At 45.1% G+C, this 17,520-nt stretch overlaps 1 protein-coding gene across 4 annotated transcripts in view; it reads right to left on the reverse strand.

Annotated features, from left to right (window-relative positions):
* Nucleotides 1–17,520, reverse strand: part of TCERG1L (transcription elongation regulator 1 like) — a 55,014-nt gene that overhangs the window by 10,898 nt on the left and 26,596 nt on the right. The window contains exons 5-9 of one of the 4 annotated variants that reach the window (XR_014949006.1): nucleotides 15,730–15,855; nucleotides 8,911–9,005; nucleotides 7,895–7,983; nucleotides 5,693–5,792; nucleotides 1,622–1,691 (exon numbers count right to left, since the gene is read on the reverse strand). Coding sequence is in view for 2 of the 4 variants with exons in the window: in XM_015867619.3 (XP_015723105.2) it covers nucleotides 1,622–1,691; nucleotides 5,693–5,847; nucleotides 7,895–7,983; nucleotides 8,911–9,005; nucleotides 15,730–15,855 (535 nt within the window). In the remaining 2 variants the exon portion in view is untranslated. Of the gene's footprint in view, nucleotides 1–1,621; nucleotides 1,692–5,692; nucleotides 5,848–7,894; nucleotides 7,984–8,910; nucleotides 9,006–15,729; nucleotides 15,856–17,520 lie in introns of those variants that run through there. The other 3 variants (XM_015867621.3, XM_015867619.3, XR_014949007.1) reach the window with 3 other exon arrangements.

Here is a 17,520-nt window from a genome sequence, read left to right on the forward strand (position 1 = left end):
TGACTTCCATGGGACTAATTGCCCAAGTACAACAAATGTGAACTGGTTCCTTCTAGTCTCGGGATTTATTCTAAAAGTTAAATGAAGACAGGACTAATGACAGAGATCCCGGCACCCAACACTTGCTAAATGATGATCATGCCATACATCAGATGCTATGCAGGATCAGAGTTCTGGTCCTCAGGCTGTGCCCATTTGAGCACAGCTGCACTGAGCAGCATTGGGCCAGACTGACGTTGCCCAGCTTGACCAGTATGACATAATTTCCTAGAAAGGGATATTCTGATGGCAATAAAACAATGAGAAAACAAACTCTGGCAACATAGAAAAAGATGGTCCCTATCTGGGTCCTGCCAATTCTGACAACACCCTTTAGAATACAGAGAAAATGAAGGTTTAAAGTTAGCATCCCAAGAGCAAGTCATGGAAATGCAGCCAAGCTGACATTGTAATCCTCATATGCCAATAATCACTTTGATGCAGAAATCATTGAGTGGGTATTCCTTGAGTTTATGAATGAGTTTCTTGAGTTTTAGAGTTCACTGTATGTGGAATTCCAATCTCTCAATCATTAGAAGGAATAATCATAGCTGCACAGAAAAGCTCCTACACATAGGCTCTAAGAAGGGTCCATTACTGAACCCATGGATTTTAATAAAAGTATACTTAAACACTTTTAGAGTGAACATCAACTTCTATATTAAGCTTACAAATATAAAATAAATACTAGGAGTACACATATACTCTGTACTAAGTATAAACATATACTTTATTACATCTTAAGTAATACACATTTGAGTGCTGAACTCAATGGATCTGATTTTTTCTTCACAATAATATAAATCCATGGAAACTCTACTGAGGAGCAAAGGGCCACTCAATGTAAGGTAAGAATGGCAATATAGAAGAGAATACTATTATCTTCAACATAACCACTTGGAAAATACAGAAATAAGTTGTATTTCCTAATCAAAATGCCCCCACATACAGAGCACAGTATCTATACATATTTATTTTATGGATATATATTTTTTACTGCTCCAAACAATGCAAACAGCTGACCCTGGATTGCAGTTACTGGCCTAAAGTCACATACAATGAGATGTCCCGAAGGCATCACTTCATTTGAACTGCATATCTCATTTTCTAACCCTCACCCATTGGTGATGATAGGGGTTTACTCATCTAGCACAAGTGTTTCAGCCTGTTTCTCCACCAGCATTTGAAACAAACATGGTAATATAGGTCAAATAGGAGCACAGCAGTAGAGCTGCCTCCAGATACCCCTGAGCTGGCAGCACCAACAGGCTGACCAAAACCATGGGAACCCCAAAACCAGAGAAAAACAAACCAACCCACTTCAATGAAGATAAAGCTTTTATCCCATCTCTTTCGAATACATGCATAATACTAATACATAGTAATACAAAGATGCTATCTATGGGAAATAGATACTTTAAAAATAGTGGTGAAGTTGGATGAAGAGCAGATACCTCAAGGATGTCCCTCACTGGGCATCGGGAAGTTACCATACAGAACATGATAATGGTGATTCTCTTTGCTCAGTACCAGAGTTTAGGTTCCCAACATTTTATACAGGTAAGTAAACATTAGGACTTACTTATTTCTCTTAATTTTGACGCTAATGTCATCGTTTTCATCTCCTGGACAAGAGCCAACGTTTTTATCTGCTAAAAAGAAACAAACAGAGCAGTTAGGTTTGAACAAGATAAATGGGAAGACAATTCCATTTCCAATTCCAAAGTGACTTTTCATTCCTCACTCTTTGCTCCAACTCAGCTCTTCATTGCTTTTCTCTCTGCACAGAGTATTTGAAACTCATCAACCAATTACAAGTTCCTGTTACTTCCCAAGTCCAACCTTTATATCACCAAAGCTGACAGAAATAGGGATGTTTCAAGCTTCAGTGTAGTCTTGTTCTTCACTCGTTTTCTTTCCCTACTTGAGGGAAATTAGTGGTATGTTAGTGTATAGTGTATAGGGCTTTCAGCTTTGCATGTATGCAGCCTTACATTACTGCAGAAGGAACAATGTAACACTGCAGCCTACAAGAACTGGAGGCAGACCATCAGGAGCAGATACACAGCATACAAAAATGCTTTTGATATTTAGTAGCTATAGCTTCGCATGAGAATAACACCAAGTGAATGGTGTTCTAAAATAAGGAGAGCTTGATCTCAGTGTTACTTACTAGATGGAGGTGTTAAGAATACACACATCAATTTAATCGTGTTTTAAATAGACACAAATTCTGTGAAACTATTACCTTTTCTTGCTGAATTCTTCAAGGCATCCAATTTAAAGTACAAAGAAACAAGAAAAACAAGCCACAGACTTGGATGGTGGGATGTAGTTCAATAGCAATATCATAAAGCTATGGGAGCTGCAGAGATCTCAGCTTTAATGACAGCTTTTTAACCACATAACTTTCAGATAAAAGGAACCTGGTACAATCTGCCCAAATTCCTATTCACCAGTTCCTGACCTGTCTCAGGTTTTCCCCAGCAAATAGTGAGAGCCCACATATAGCAGGAACACCAGATCCTCCCTGCACTGCTTGTACCACTGACTGCGTTGAATAAATGGAACGCAGAGTCAACAGCATCACTTAACACCTCAGTGCAATGGAAAATAGTGGAAGATGACAAACAGTGTTTGTACCTTCACTCAGGAACGTGCTGCATCACAGCGCACCACTAAGGCCAGCAGCTGCCTCAGAGAGGGAGAGAAGCAGCCGAGCACAGCCTCGAGTAATTAACTTAAAGCGCTGAGGAAGAATATTACTTGACAGTAATCTCTCCGTGAAATCATGAAGCGGAGCTCCGCCACAGTCTGATGGTCTGCCAGGCTTAGTGCTGATTAATTAAATCATTCCACTAATCCCAACCATGTAATGAATTTCGGTTCACTTTCCAGAACGAAAAGAAAACATCACTATTTAGCAGGTGCGTCAAAGCGCTGCCAATCCATTGGCAATACACAGAAACCTGATTCATGGTTCTGCAGAGCCCCAGTGCATGCAGATCACATGCAAGAGGGAGCTGAGCAATGCTGTTCTCTATTAGGAAGAAGCTCTTCACCCACAGGTGGTGACGCACTGTTCACAGGTTGCCCAAGGAGGCTGTGGATGCCCCATCCCTGCAGGCATTCAAGGCCAGGCTGGATGTGGCTCTGGGCAGCCTGGGCTGCTGGTTGGTGACCCTGCACACAGCAGGGGGTTGGAGCTGGATGAGCACTGTGGGCCCTTGCAACCCAGGTCGTTCTACGATTCTCTGTAAGGAACAGGCTGCTTAGTTTTGTCTGAACACTACAATGAATGGTTCAAAAGCGTTTGTCAGAAAAGAGTAGACTAACTCACTCCTAATTGTGAACAGCTATCAGACTGAGTATGAATCAACATGCAAATTTCTGTAATTAGAATGCCAATTTGCTTTTCTTCATCTGAAATAAGCAAGACCTCCTGACCCTCATACCCAGGCAATCAATTTGCAAAAACTGTCAAGAAAATGCCCTTTTTCAACCTCAGACTTTTTTCTGCTTTCCTACCTATTCCCACTGTGTTGCCTTGCCCACACCCGCCTTCAGCTTAGATGAGTACAACACATGTGGGCCTACATTCCAAATCTCACTTCTGGGTTTGAAGAACTGAATCTTCCTTTAAAGAATCAGCACTGACATCTTCCTGCCACCCTCACTTCTGGGCTTCTGCTGCATTTGCAACACATGGATGGGAATGTTGGTAACTGTGATGGAGTGGATGGCTGGAGGGGTCAGATCATACTGAGCTGTCAGGATGGGCTGGGGGATGCTGAGACCAAGGGTGGGTCTGCCTCACAGCTCTGCCAAATCCAGCTCTGCATGGATGCAGCGCCATGGGCAAATGAACAATGTTTCATTTACGCCTGAATTACAAATGCACTTGATCTTTCAGTGGAATGATGTGCAGATAACCTACAACGCCCCGTGAATAATTATGCCTGTTAACTTTTTTCGTGACTTTGATTTAAAAACTCTAATTAAAACTCAGCAGTGGCAACTAAGCTAAATCCATTTGGCAGCCATTGTTGCTAACACACGGCTCATTTGTGTTATTTATTTAATCAGATTACAAGCTAAGAGAAATGGTAACAAATAATTTCTTTCACCTTGGCAGCTAATGTGTACTAATTATAACCTGATTGCCTCAAATACTGATTCCCAATTTTATCAAGGAAGATGAAGACTATTAGCAGCAATGAAAACCATGGTCATAAAGAAATCGGTGCGTGAATCAAATCCTGGTGGAATATATAGATGATAAAGGGTGGGAGTGAAGTGTCACCTATCAGCAGTGCCTTTAGATTCTTCTCAGTAATTCAGTAGAGATTTTGAACAATGACCCTTGCTTTTGTCTTTGGCCACCACACTCCCTCATCAGTAATTAATCACTCTTTCAATATATCCCATAATGAAAAGCGTACGTTCTGCTTTTCTCCTGAAGAATGAAGCTCTGCAGATACGCTTTGGAATTATAAGATACAGAGACAAAGTTACTGAAATCATACAGAGAAAAAAAAATGCAAATTTGAAGCTTCTGATCATTTAAATTAATATTGAAAGAAAGTAATGATGTTATATATTAAGGAGTATAGGAATCAGGCATGACGACATTCACAGAGCCACCAGCACTGACCAGGACCAGCAGTGCTTCCAATGGCTGGATGTCCTACCACAATGGCAGACCTTACTGGCATGGCCCAGACATGGAAGCCAACATGAAGACTTAAGGAATAAAGGAAGCACTAAAACTGAATTGAACTGCTCTCAGTAGCAGTGCGAAGGGAGCCAACAACTGGTGAAACAACATATATAGAGAATTATGTGGTGGAACACTGTGGGGCCACCAGAACAAAGGCAAGCAAGGGTACTGGGTACTGCTGGATCGTTCACCAGTGGGAACAACATCTGGACTGGGCAACAAGGCAGCAGAGAGCAGAGCAAATAGACAGCACAACAAGGGGCGTGGGGATGAGGGAATTGCCTCTGCAAACCGGCCATGTTGCAAAGGAACAGCCAGCAAACTCCAGCTATCCAACAGGCCAGGTTGTTCCTTTAGGCTGCACTTTGAACCACTCAGCACATATTACTGCAGATCAGCATGGTATGTGTTAGCCAGCACCACAAATTTCCCCCTCAACAGTACAGTGTTTAAAAGGGGACTGGTAGATTTATGTTGAGACTGAAGCACCCACGTTTCCACTGAACCTTTTAGCAGCCATTAGAGATTTACTATTGGGAGTTTTTCCGTCTCTACAACTTGGTTGAATAATCATTAACTTTGGAGTATCTGCTCCTGTGCAAAAGCTAAATAATGCATCGGTAATGCGCCCATAATGTACATCTTGGAAATAACAGTAATAAAACATACTGTCTTCCGAGATGTATTTTATACATCACAGATTCCTCCAGTACAAGAAGCCACCTGGTTCTTTATTGCCAGTAATGAGCACTCTCTGTCCCCTTGCTCACCACTCCAGTTAAAATAAATGTTTTGTGATAAACACCGATTTTAACAGGGTACTTGACATGGAGTCTCAAGGAAAGCCACTGAATCGTGGTTATCACACTTCCACTGAACACAGAGACCCAGTATGTGTTGGCACAGAGGCACAGTCGCGGCGCGTTAAGTTACTTGCTGCAGCATCCAGCTTGCGCTTGTGCGGAGGGTCCTCGAGGATCCTGTTAATGTCGCCGCGGTGCCTCAGGTCCACCGGCTTCTCCCACACCGACAGCTGCATTGTAGGGTTGAAGAAGAAGACCCGGTCATCTCCAGTCCAGACTACACACCTAGTCCAAGTGATAAACTATGCTTAGATCATGCCAAGTACACTTGTGACCAAGCAATTAACTCCGAGCTTAATTCTTGTATCTCATTCACTGTGAGATTTTAGTAACTTTCTGTTTTAATACACAAGCACGCTAGATCAAAAAGCAGCCCCTCAAACCTCTCATATCTTATAGGGCAAAAATGAGGTATATTCACTACTTTGTGTCTCAGAGCTACAGAAACCTCTGTTCTACCAGAAACACTGACAGCCAGGTCAAGAACTGTTCCATTGGCCCCAAGTCTCTTCTACATGAAATAACAAGAGGGAAGTGTAAAGGAACATTTCCATATCAAGGCTCTGCACTCCCATAAATACCACAGTGGTCCCAGAGGGAAGGGAAAAAGCCCTTGGCATTTAGGTGAAGAGGACAGATTCAGCTGATTAATGTAAGCAGGCTGTTGTTGCCCTTTTATTAAATATCAGGACTACTGTCAGGGCACAGGCCCAATCCCGTCCAGGAGTAAATGCCTGCTTTGAAATGTCCCTCGCTGAAATTCACATTATGAACAAACAGGCATACTGCAGAATTAGTACTGTGAGGGGAACTGGCCATACATAAACCCTGCGGAGCTCAAATCCAGCACCCTGTCGGGTGACAGTAATGCCACCCCATGTACATGGGACGGCCAAACCTATTACTTGACTTGGAGTTGGAAGCAGTGCTGTTGGAAATGTGTCCTTTGCCTCTGCTGATGGGCTGCTGTGCTCAGTGCTCCTCTGACCACTGGCACAGATGCTGACGGTGCTCATTAACCATTGAGTATTGCCAGGTCTGTGAGCAGCCACCCCCAGTGAGAAACTCCGTGCTCCCTTGTGGCCCTTCTTTGCCTCTTCTGTGACTAATATCACTTGACATTTAATTTAAAATTAATGTCCCTTTCCCCACGTAACATATCACCTATTCCTCCATGGTACAATGACAGTTTCAATTATCCATAGGGGACGCATGATATTTTGTTTCAGTCACAGACCATAAACTGGAAATGCAGAGATTGCTGTGCTCATTTTTCCCTTATAGAAATAGTAGCTTAAGTGTGAAAAAGGGAACAAAATGATTACATAAACATTTATTTTGTAATAACCAGACTCTCATCTCGGAATAGGGGCAACTGTTGGCATGAGGACTATGCCATTTCCTTCTTGTCCCAAGGATGAGGTTTCAATGCTTTATCTGTCACATTAATACTCGCTGGGTCACCAAATAGTTCTCAGGAGACTCAGAAACTTAAGATTTCACCTCAGAGATTCCAGCATCACAGGTCTGGATCTGAGACTGCTGCCTATGAGCCACCCAGCAGCCACTGCTGCAGATGTGGAACTGCCACCCAGGCTCAAATGGTTCCCCTGCACTATTTCCTGTATTAGCAACTAACCAGAAAGACGAATGATTAACGTAAATCCCATTTATGATGCTGAGATTTGATGTGACATCACACTGTATTTATAGCATCGGTTCGTAAAATGGCATGGAGTAATAACAAGACATAATGGCTGGTATCAGTATGGAGTGCTTTGGCCAAAGATCCCACAGACATCAATCAATGAGAATAAACTGATTTTTCTGCAGCATATGGGTACAGTAGGTGAAAAATTCTTCATGTCAACCATCCAGAATCTCAATACGTGAGAGCTCCAGCAGGACCTGAGCCCTAAGCAGCCTGGCTGAGCGCAGCACCGTGCTGCACAACACCAGCAGTGAAGCACCCATACAATCAGAAAGAAGCACCAGGAACGTTCTGCCAGAAGCCGTTCCTGGTTGAGCTTTGCTCCTGACAGCAGCACATTGCACTTACCTCGTGGATCCCAGGGAGGCAGTCACACAACGTCCTCTCATTTTTGCTAAGTGTGTGATTAATGAGGGAAAGCTACAGTGGAAAAGGAATACAGCGCTGCTGTTTAACATCCAGGGTAGTGTATTTTCCCCACGTAGAGACCACTAATGCATGTCTGGCGAGAGAAACAGCACTGATGAATGACTTTTATTAGCTCTAATTGCATTTGCTTACCATGGAGATCCTGGCACTGGAGTGGATGCCACGGGCTTGTTGCCATTTGAAGTACTGTCATCCTCATTTACTAGTTTAAAAGAATGATCCTTGAAAGAGAGATAGAGATTAGTCAACAAATAAAGCCGATGCATAAGACTGTTATTGTCTTACAAATCATTCCCTTAAACTTGAATTGGATTACCAACGTGGCCATTATAACACTAGTAGCTTTATGGACAGCCAAGTGCTTTGGGAACAGTCAGGACCAATGGGGTATAATCAAAGTGTTGCCCCATTTTCAGGAGCATAAATGAAAAAGCAGCCTCGAGCTGCCCATCCCAACAGCTCCCAAGGGGCAGTGAGCATCACTCGCTGCCTGCTTTTGTGTACTTCTCTTTTGCAAAGACAGAATGCTAACAAGCCCCCAGGCAGGGGGGAGTCCCACATGTGGACCCAGCAGCACTCCTGTCCTATGACACAGGCACCAAGTAAGGCATTGGTACGGCCTGCAAGCATTTTAATGGCTCCAGCACAGCTATTTACTTGTGCAACTTAAGGGAACGAACTGTAAGGAGGAGGCGTGGGAGGAAGGCAGCCATCCAGCTCAGTGCAATATCAAGAAGTGACAAGCATGTACTTAATTAAAAAATAATAAAGTGCACGTCCAGAGTTCTTCCTTTGGAAAATACTTCGCTGCTTGAAGCACTGAGGATGTGCCCCAGTGTTGGATGTGCCAACACAGCTGCAGATGTGGGGAATGACTGCAGAACCTGTGGACAGGAATGTAAAAACCAAAGGAAGATGTGAGCAATTCTCCATCCACACCTCCTCCTCAGGATGGAGCTCCTGGGGCAGCTGGGTGCCCACTGCAGGCAGCCCCATGGTGCACCGGACTGACAGAGCTCCACAGCACAACTAAACCCATCTCCTGGTCACAGAGCAGCCCTTTGTACCGGCTCTGATTTGTGCCGTTCCATATCATGCAATGGTTTGTAAGGGAAAGAATTAAGGGAAGAAGGGAACGCACAGCAGACCTTGTCGCCATCCCTCTCCACAGAGTTGCTCCTCCTGTCGGTGTGCAGGATCAGGGCCGGGGGGCAGGAAGCCCTGCTGCGTTCTCTGCCTTTATCTGCAAGGGGAAGCATTGCCCATTAGTTACATGCAGGAAGGTCGGGACTGCTCCCATCTGCAGGTCCAGGCCCCAGCTCCCAACCCCAGCACCACACACCTGATGAGGAGCATGGTGCTCACACCTTGTCTCAGTGGTGCTCATCCTTCAGAGAGAGCTCTGCCTGCACTGAGCACATTTTCTTTCCCCAACACCTGCCAGCTGCCTTGTGGGCCCCAGCTGCATTCTTTAAAAGCTTTGGAAATGGATTTTCCCTTCTCTTTGCTAGATTATCGCATGGTTGCTAGACAGAGCAAGAAGAATGGTGGTGGGGACAGCAGCACAAGAGGTGAAAAGTCCAAACCAGGCTCAACAATTTCTTTTAAAATGTCATAATGAAGCACACTCAAAATACGCTCATTGCACAACTGCTTGCACATCCCATACACTAACTGCACTTGCACTGTCAGTGCTGCCTGAGATGGGCATTCATGCAGCCAAAGCCCATGGAGCAATGTGGAAGAAGAAGAGGAGGTCATGGAGAGGGGAATGGGGACACTGTGTCATTCAGGTGCCCCCCTGACACAGGATGGATGCAGGATGGGTGGATGCAGGATGAACATAGGATGGATGCAGGACAGACATAAGAGACCAGCAGGACACCTTTCCTAAGGGACAGCCCTGAGCCTCCAGGAAGGCCAGCACAGTGCAGAGATACGTCCAGCAGAGCCTGCAAGCTGGAGGCACTGCCATGTGCTGGCTTTGATTCTGTAGCAATTGCCACAGAAGCTCTTAATTGCACATGAGCTCTTAATTGCTTTTTAATTGGAAGCAGTTGTAAGAACAAGTTCTTCCCCTTTACAAAGCAGTTGTCCGCATCTGAAATGCTAAATGCTAAAAGTGCTTCCACTACAAAATGACTGCATCTGGAGAACAGAGGGGCCATAATGAACAGCAGGAAAGGCAAAAGGCAGCAGGTATCAGACAGCCCAAACCATCAGGAAAAAGTGGCTTTTACGGTAAGAAATCATTGAAAAGATGAACTCTCTTCTATTTGCTCATTTCTTGTCCTTCCACTCCTTCACTTGGACAACTTAGCTGAGTTTTCTCTAGTCACTGAACTAAAACTTGGGTTCAGAGAAACTATTTGCAAGCGGTGCTTTTCCAGGAATGCCCCTTATATGTCAGTTCACACCTAAAATGCTATTCCAATAATTTGAAGGTTATTCAGACCACAGAACAGACACAGCGGCTGCACCGTGGAGAAGGCTGAACCTGTCATGGGTCTGACTCTGATTCACCACTGAATATATTACAATGATAACAATGTAAATAGACGCCATTTTTCTCAAAAGAATTAGTTAATTTTTATAGGTGGCAGAGAAGAGGATTTACAAATCATATCAACTCATTTCCACATTAAAGGAGTGAGGAGAAGGGAGCGGCTAATGAGTATCAAGAGCATCTCTAAATGTATCCCTGTTCACCAGACATCTGTTACAGGGACTCTGCGCTATGGGCCAAGCTCAGCCAGTGCTGTAGTCAAGCAACATCCAATGTCAGCCCCCTGTAAGCCGTGTGCCTTCCTCCCAGGCTCCCCATGGTCACAGCATCCCACTGCTGATGTGGGATGTGCAGCCACTGGGGCAGCTCTGCTGGAGGCCATCTGCAGGAATAACCCCCAAGAAAGAGCTCTGGAGAGCTCAGCATCTCCTGGTGACACAGCCCCAAAGCGCTGCCCTGACAAGGCAAAGCCCCAGTGTTGTCATGCAAAGGAGCAGCTGAACATGTAGCAACACACTCGGATGATGCTTAAGAGACTTTGGGCTTATCTTTCAGCACAGAAATCACATTAACCCCACTTGCTGCTCTGCCTCTCCCTATCTCCTTCTCTAATCCTAGAAAGAAAAGCTGGTTCAGTGCCTTTATGGTCTTCATTAGCATTCTGATTAAGAGGAAGCCAAGATCTTTCATTCACCCACACACAATGTATGCACACATGAGGAACAAGAGAACACATTTACCAAGCTGTCACCATTTGTTAACATACATACAATAATAAAAACATACTAGTGCCAGTTGATAGATTTAACAAAACTACATCCAGGCTGGACGTGGCTCTGGGCAGCCTGCTCTGGTTGTTGGTGACCCTGCACATAGCAGGGGGGTTGAAATCAGATGATCAACGTGGTCCTTTTCAACCCAGGTTGTTTCTGTTAGGTTTCTATTGCACATGTGAAATTTAGCAGAACCTGAAACACTGACAGTTGGGGTAATGCTGCCTTGCTGCAAAGGCAGGTAACACAGGGGTGGCCCTACTGCTGCTGCTGCTGCTCTCCCCCTGCTGCCTACAGAGCACAGGGGCAGCAGCACTGACTGAGCCAGAGCCCTGCAGCTGCTCTCGCTTCCTGGGCCTTACACAGCTTCCCTGCAGAGATGCTCTGTGCTGGCAGTGCCCGAGGCAACCTCTCATTTCTTCTCCTTTGAAAAGCTCTCACACTGTCTGAGCAGTGACCTCACTAAGGGATGTGGGTGCAGCATCTCTGCTTGAAACAGCACGGTCAGCACGCATTCACACACAGCATGGACTATCCCAACATTCTGAATTTATATGAAGAGGGAGGGAGGGAGGGAGGGAGGAATGGAGGGAAGGGAGAGAAGGGAAGGGAAGGGAAGGGAAGGGAAGGGAAGGGAAGGGAAGGGAAGGGAAGGGAAGGGAAGGGAAGGGAAGGGAAGGGAAGGGAAGGGAAGGGAAGGGAAGGGAAGGGAAGGGAAGGGAAGGAGAAGTGCTGTAAGTCACTGTGCACATCAGGAGTCAATTATTTGTATACCCACAGCAAACACTGAGATGGTTTTCCAACATTACTGTATTGAGACACTGAAGCTGCAAACCTGTGTCTCCCCAGCCAGCCCTGAGCCCCTACGCACACCCCAGGCTCTGGGAGCACTCCCTGGGATGGTGTTGGGCAGAAGGATGAGGAGCCATTTCTCCAGACACGCTATAAAGGCCTGCTGGCAACTGCAGCATCACCCTCCATTGGCAGCTCATTGCTCGGGGTTACTCTTTTCTCATTAATCAACTTTTTTGCTCCTCTTTAACTTACGTGCATGAAACGCAATGCAGGCAGACAATTAAGCCATGTGACATCTTTCCACCATAATCACACAGCAGTTTTGCCCCTAAACTTAGCAGTGCAATTACCAGAGATGTGCTCATACCGTGCCTGCATCAGGAAACCTGATGAAAGGGATTTCTCTGATATTCCAAGGCAGGTAATGGACATGAATAATTCACAGAATGAGAAGTAGAGGTGAAGTAGCAAAATTATCCTACGTATATTGCCGCAGATGGAAGTGTGTGATGATAAACATGTTATTAAATGCAGAATTAGAGCAGATTGATTCGCTCTGTGAAAAGATACGGACAAAGACAGAATGAAGCTTTGCTCTGCTAAGGGTTTTAGAGGCCAGACCTCTGTTACTGTCAATGGCAGCTTAAATAGGTTTAAAATGTTGACTCTAAATATTGCAAAGGATGGGGCTTCCTTCAAGTGCACACTTGTAGACATTCAGTGCTTCATTATTGCACCGAATACCTCCTGTCCTGACAGACCGAAAGTGTCTGTTTTCAGCTTAGCCCCCAGGCTACCCCGGGCTGTCCCTGCTGCAGGTGTGTGTGCTTCTATGCCCCACTCCCACAAATGTGGGTCCTACTTTCAACCCATCACAACCATTTAATGCAATGGGCACCTCCTGGGCTGCTCCTGTACATCTTATTTCACCCCCTGATGAGTGTCTGCATCTGCTTTGACACATTCCACTGTGATCTGTCGAACTCTGTGCTTCCCTCCCTCCTTAGAATACTTCTCCTTGAGCAGTTTGTTGCCCCTACAGCAATTTCTTCCCATTCACTCTTATTTTCCTGAAGATGTTTAATAGAAGCAGTAGGATGATGACAGTTCTTTGTCTGCTGCACCAAAGTGGGCTCTGTGTCTGGTGCAGAGGTCCCAGACAAGCATCACTCCTAGGCTCCTCAAACACACAGTGTACACACTCACATAGGTGATATTTGCCACTATTCTAACAACAGAACTTCTATTTTAAAGGGAACCTACTGCAATATCCAGAACTTCCCCATTAAGTGAGCAAAACACATGGCATTTCACCCAACCCCCCAGCACTGATTGCTCTGTGCTCCTATCCCACACACTGTCCATGCAGCAGCACCAGGCACCATGACGACAGCTGACTGAAACTGGCCAAAGGGACACTCAGTATCATAGGACATGGAGCAGAAGGAGTTCAGAAGGGCTGGGAGTTCATCTCACTCTCTTCTGCTGCTTGGGATCTCACTGGGTATTGGTTGAGGGTGGTGAGCAACTGCTTGTGCATTGCTTGTTATATACATTCATATATATATCATAGAATAATAGAATGGCCTGGGTTGGAAGGATCATAAAGCTCCAACCCCTCTGCTGCAGGCAGGGCCACCAGCCTCCACATTTCATACCAGCCCAGGCTGCCCAGGGCCCCATCCAACCTGGCCTTGAACACCTCCAGGGATGGACGGGGCATCCACAGCCTCTGGGCAGCTGTTCCAGCACCTCACCACTCTCACAGTAAAGAACTCCCCCCTGATATCCAACCTCAATCTTTCCTCCTTCAGCCTAAAGCCATTTCTCCTTGTCCTGCTGTTATCTACCCTATCTAAGAGTTGACTTCCCTGATCCTCCTCCTACATATAAATATAGTCATAACTATCATCCTTTTCTCTACCTTACTGAACAATTTTATTTCAACCCATGAGCTCTACTTTGATTTTTTCAGTTCTGTTCCCCATCCCACTGGATGGTGTGAATGACTGTGCGATGCTGAGCCCCTCCGGGTTAAACCACAACAGGGAACAAATATGATTTGTAGTTGGCATTAGATTTTTCCAGCTCCTATCACAAAATAAATGCTTAGTGGAAGCCAGGACTGTTGTAGAGTTTATTACCTCTGCCCCAGACATCCAAAGAGAATTTAATTTGGTCTTGAGGAAGGAAGAATTGTTGTGCTATCATGAGCAGAATACAACTGCGCTGAGTCTCCCTGAACACACAGTTTTTGTCTTTAGAAACAAAGTCAGAGAAAGACTCATCTATGGTGCAAAATGAAAGCATGGCTGGAATGTCCTGTAAAAGACATTTGTTGGCTCATTGTTCCTGCAACGGGCGCTGCAAGCACAGAACAGTGGCACAGGATGCCAAGTGCACAATGCTCAGTGGGCTTACAAACACACTGCAGCTGATGCACACCAGGCTGCCCAACGCCAGCTCCACTGCCCCACCAGCTCCCTGCCCCACCAGCTTCCTTTCCTGGCACACCTGGGACTGACGCCTGAAATCACCCACATTACTGCCAGTTCCTCTTAATTATCATTCTTTCTTCGATTGTTTTTCCATTGGAAATGAGGGCAGCTCATAGCAGCCTGCAGAAAGGAGTGTGATCTCCTGAGAAACCCTACAGAAAAAACTGGAGTGAAATTGCTGTTCGTCTTTCAGTGTGGTCAGCAGGAAATCAGCAATGAATACTGAAGGAAGATGAACGTGTTTGTCATTTCCAAGGGAAAGCCAGGAACAAAAATACGATTTTCATCCTATTTACATTACTTGCATACAAGGAAAAATATAATGATTGCTCTTCCAAACCACTGGATGGGCTGTGAGCAACCTGGTCTGGGGAGGTGTCCCTGCCTGCAGCAGGGAGTCGGAACTTGATGATCTTAAAGGTCCATTCCAACCCAAAATTCCAACCCAAAAAAAACCCAAAAATTCTATGATTCTCTGAAAGCTCTCAGCAGTGTCACCATTTCATTTTCTATTGGCTTATCCACCAGAAGCCATCTAGATATCAAAGGCTTCACAGTGTAATCCTCACCCAGCAGGACAGGAGGGCTCGTGCAAGTCCACTGAAGAAGGATAGCAAATACATTTGACATGAAATATATCACAATATATTTCAGCTTCCCACAAGCAACAAAGGGCAGAACAGAATGATTCTAGCACAGATCTTTTCTGGGCAGCCTGGTCTGGTGGTTGGTGACCCTGCACAGAGCAGGGGGTTGAAACAAGATGATCATTGTGGCCCTTTTTAACCCAGGCCATTCTATGATTCTATGGTCTTTGTCTTTCCACCTGTGAGTTCTTTATACAGTTCTAATATTTCTTCTGTTGCTCATTCCCAACAAGGAAACAAGTCAATAACACCTCAGTGGCTCTGGGGAGAACAAGGTCTTTGTAACTACGCTGCTGATAAGAGCAGCAGGTGTTTTGCAAAAGCAAACCACACCAAAAAGAAACTTAAAAACAAAGCATGTCAAAAGAAACACTTATGAGGTTTCTTTCAGATTTATGTCTGTGTAATACCACGTTTGGAAAGTCTCAGACAGAGCTGGAATGCTCCTTCCAGCTTTTGGGAACAGTGCCTGCTCCCTTTTGCAACACACACACATTGGCATGGGAAACAAAAAGCCCAAAGACTGTGAAGAAATTGCCCTTTGTGTCACCAGATGCCAAACTGCTGCCAAATGCCAGACCAAGTCAACACTGAACACTGACAGCACTCACAGCAAATGCCAAAATCAGAGCCCATTTTTTAAGTGTCCCCTGTTCCTGTGCAGTGTGGAAAGCAGGGTTTGGTCAGCAATACAGACACACAACATATGCCTCAAGGATATAATCAGTCTAGAGAAGCACATACACACCTTTCAGTGCCTGCTCCACCAAGTTGGTTGTCATGATTGTCACAGCTGGTGCGGCCACAGCAGTCACCCTGGTGACTTGTGTTGGCATCAAAGGACTCAGGCGAGCATCCATTCTCGAGGCTGAACCTGCATTCAAACCACAATGAAATCATGTTTTCTTCCCGGAAGACACAACTTCCATTAAACAAGGCCCTTTTGTCAGTCCTGTTTCTCAGAAGAACCACCCAACCTCCTGTGAACTCTCTGCCCAACACCCCCAGGGTGGTTCAAGTGATCAGGTTTGTGTGTATTTGAGTGAGTGGTCCAGCCTGACCACCACATCCAAGTAAGTAAGTAAGTAAGTAAGCAGATACTGTACATTAACACAAATGCGATGCACAAGGACATCTTAATGCCTTCAGAAAAGGCACACACAGCAAGATCAGTTTTCTTAATTAAGACTAAATAGCACACATCCATTTCCCACCATCACTCACCACAAACCACCTGCGTCCCATCCCAGCCATGGGAAATATTTTGCCAATAGTTTCAAACAGCAGCTTGATCCCAGTGAGTCACAGCCTTCTCAAAGATGATTCACAAAACAGAAATACACTAAACTGCTCAAAAGCCTTATTCATGATAAATTAGATACCCAGATCTGCTGCTAAATTGATGCTAATTAAACTGCACTACTTAAACCTTGAGAATTTGTGGCTAGTGCCAAATTGGAGGTCAAATCTGGAGCATCAGTTTCCCATTAGCACTGCATTCAGACAACACAGATCTTTCCAGGATTAAAGGACACATCCCACCATCTCAACTCAGACACAAATTCAGGTGTCCCATTAGCAGGCTCCATCTCCTGCTCACAAGCACCATTTCAAGGCTGAGTTGGCAGAATCATAGGATGGAAAAGACCCGAAAAGTCATCAAGTCCAACCAACAGAAGAGACACATCCCTAGTTTAAGGCAGACTCACACCATATTTCCCAGGTGTGATGCAGGCTGCAGAGTGCACGGCCCTTCCATTTCACTGCATAACCTTATGCCATCAGAGGGTTCCCATTCAAACTTCTCTGCTTTGTGCAAAACTTGGGATAATTTCTGGAACCTTCCATTTTTTTCCTTCCTTTCCATTGTCCACTTCACTGATGCTGGTTTCCCAGTTCCCAGCTGTCAAAGCAGATTACTGAGCCCAGTTCTCACCAACACAGGAAATGCTGTCTGCTTCCTTGAATATAACTTTCGATTCTGTTATAGCAAAAGATACTTTGATGCACTTTTTATTCCTCAAAACTGTACTGTTGGTTATCACCCCAGTGAGAACACAAGAGGTAGTTCCATATGGTTCTGAAATGTCCATCAGCATCAGTGGCAGCAGTGCTCAGCCAGGGTCCCCAGCACACACTGAAAAGCCCTGACACATTCAAAGGCTCTTTAAGCAGCAACAGTAATTGTGACCCTAATGGCACTTTGCCATTAGGCAGACATAGACTCTATTGAACATAATTGGAACTGTCAGTACGGCTAAAGTAAAATGTTAATTGTGAAATTCATCATGTTTTTCCTCCTCTTTCACCATCTGACCATGTCAAAACATCTATTTTTACCCAGTGTTACTTCTGACCTGCTGTTAGTGCACATCAGAAGCCCCAAGCACTGCACCAGACCTGGTAGCAGCCCATGGAGAGCCAGCTCTGATGATTCACAGCCTTTTCCCTTCTCTATTCTAAGCTTCCACATCGATGGATACAATATTTCCTTTGAAAGGTATCCTTCAGAACAAGCCCTGACCTTCAGGCTTTGGGG

The sequence above is a fragment of the Coturnix japonica genome, chromosome 8 (assembly GCF_054131305.1).
Source record: "Coturnix japonica strain WE chromosome 8, WE-NBRP24, whole genome shotgun sequence".
NCBI classification, from domain to species: Eukaryota; Metazoa; Chordata; class Aves; order Galliformes; family Phasianidae; genus Coturnix; species Coturnix japonica.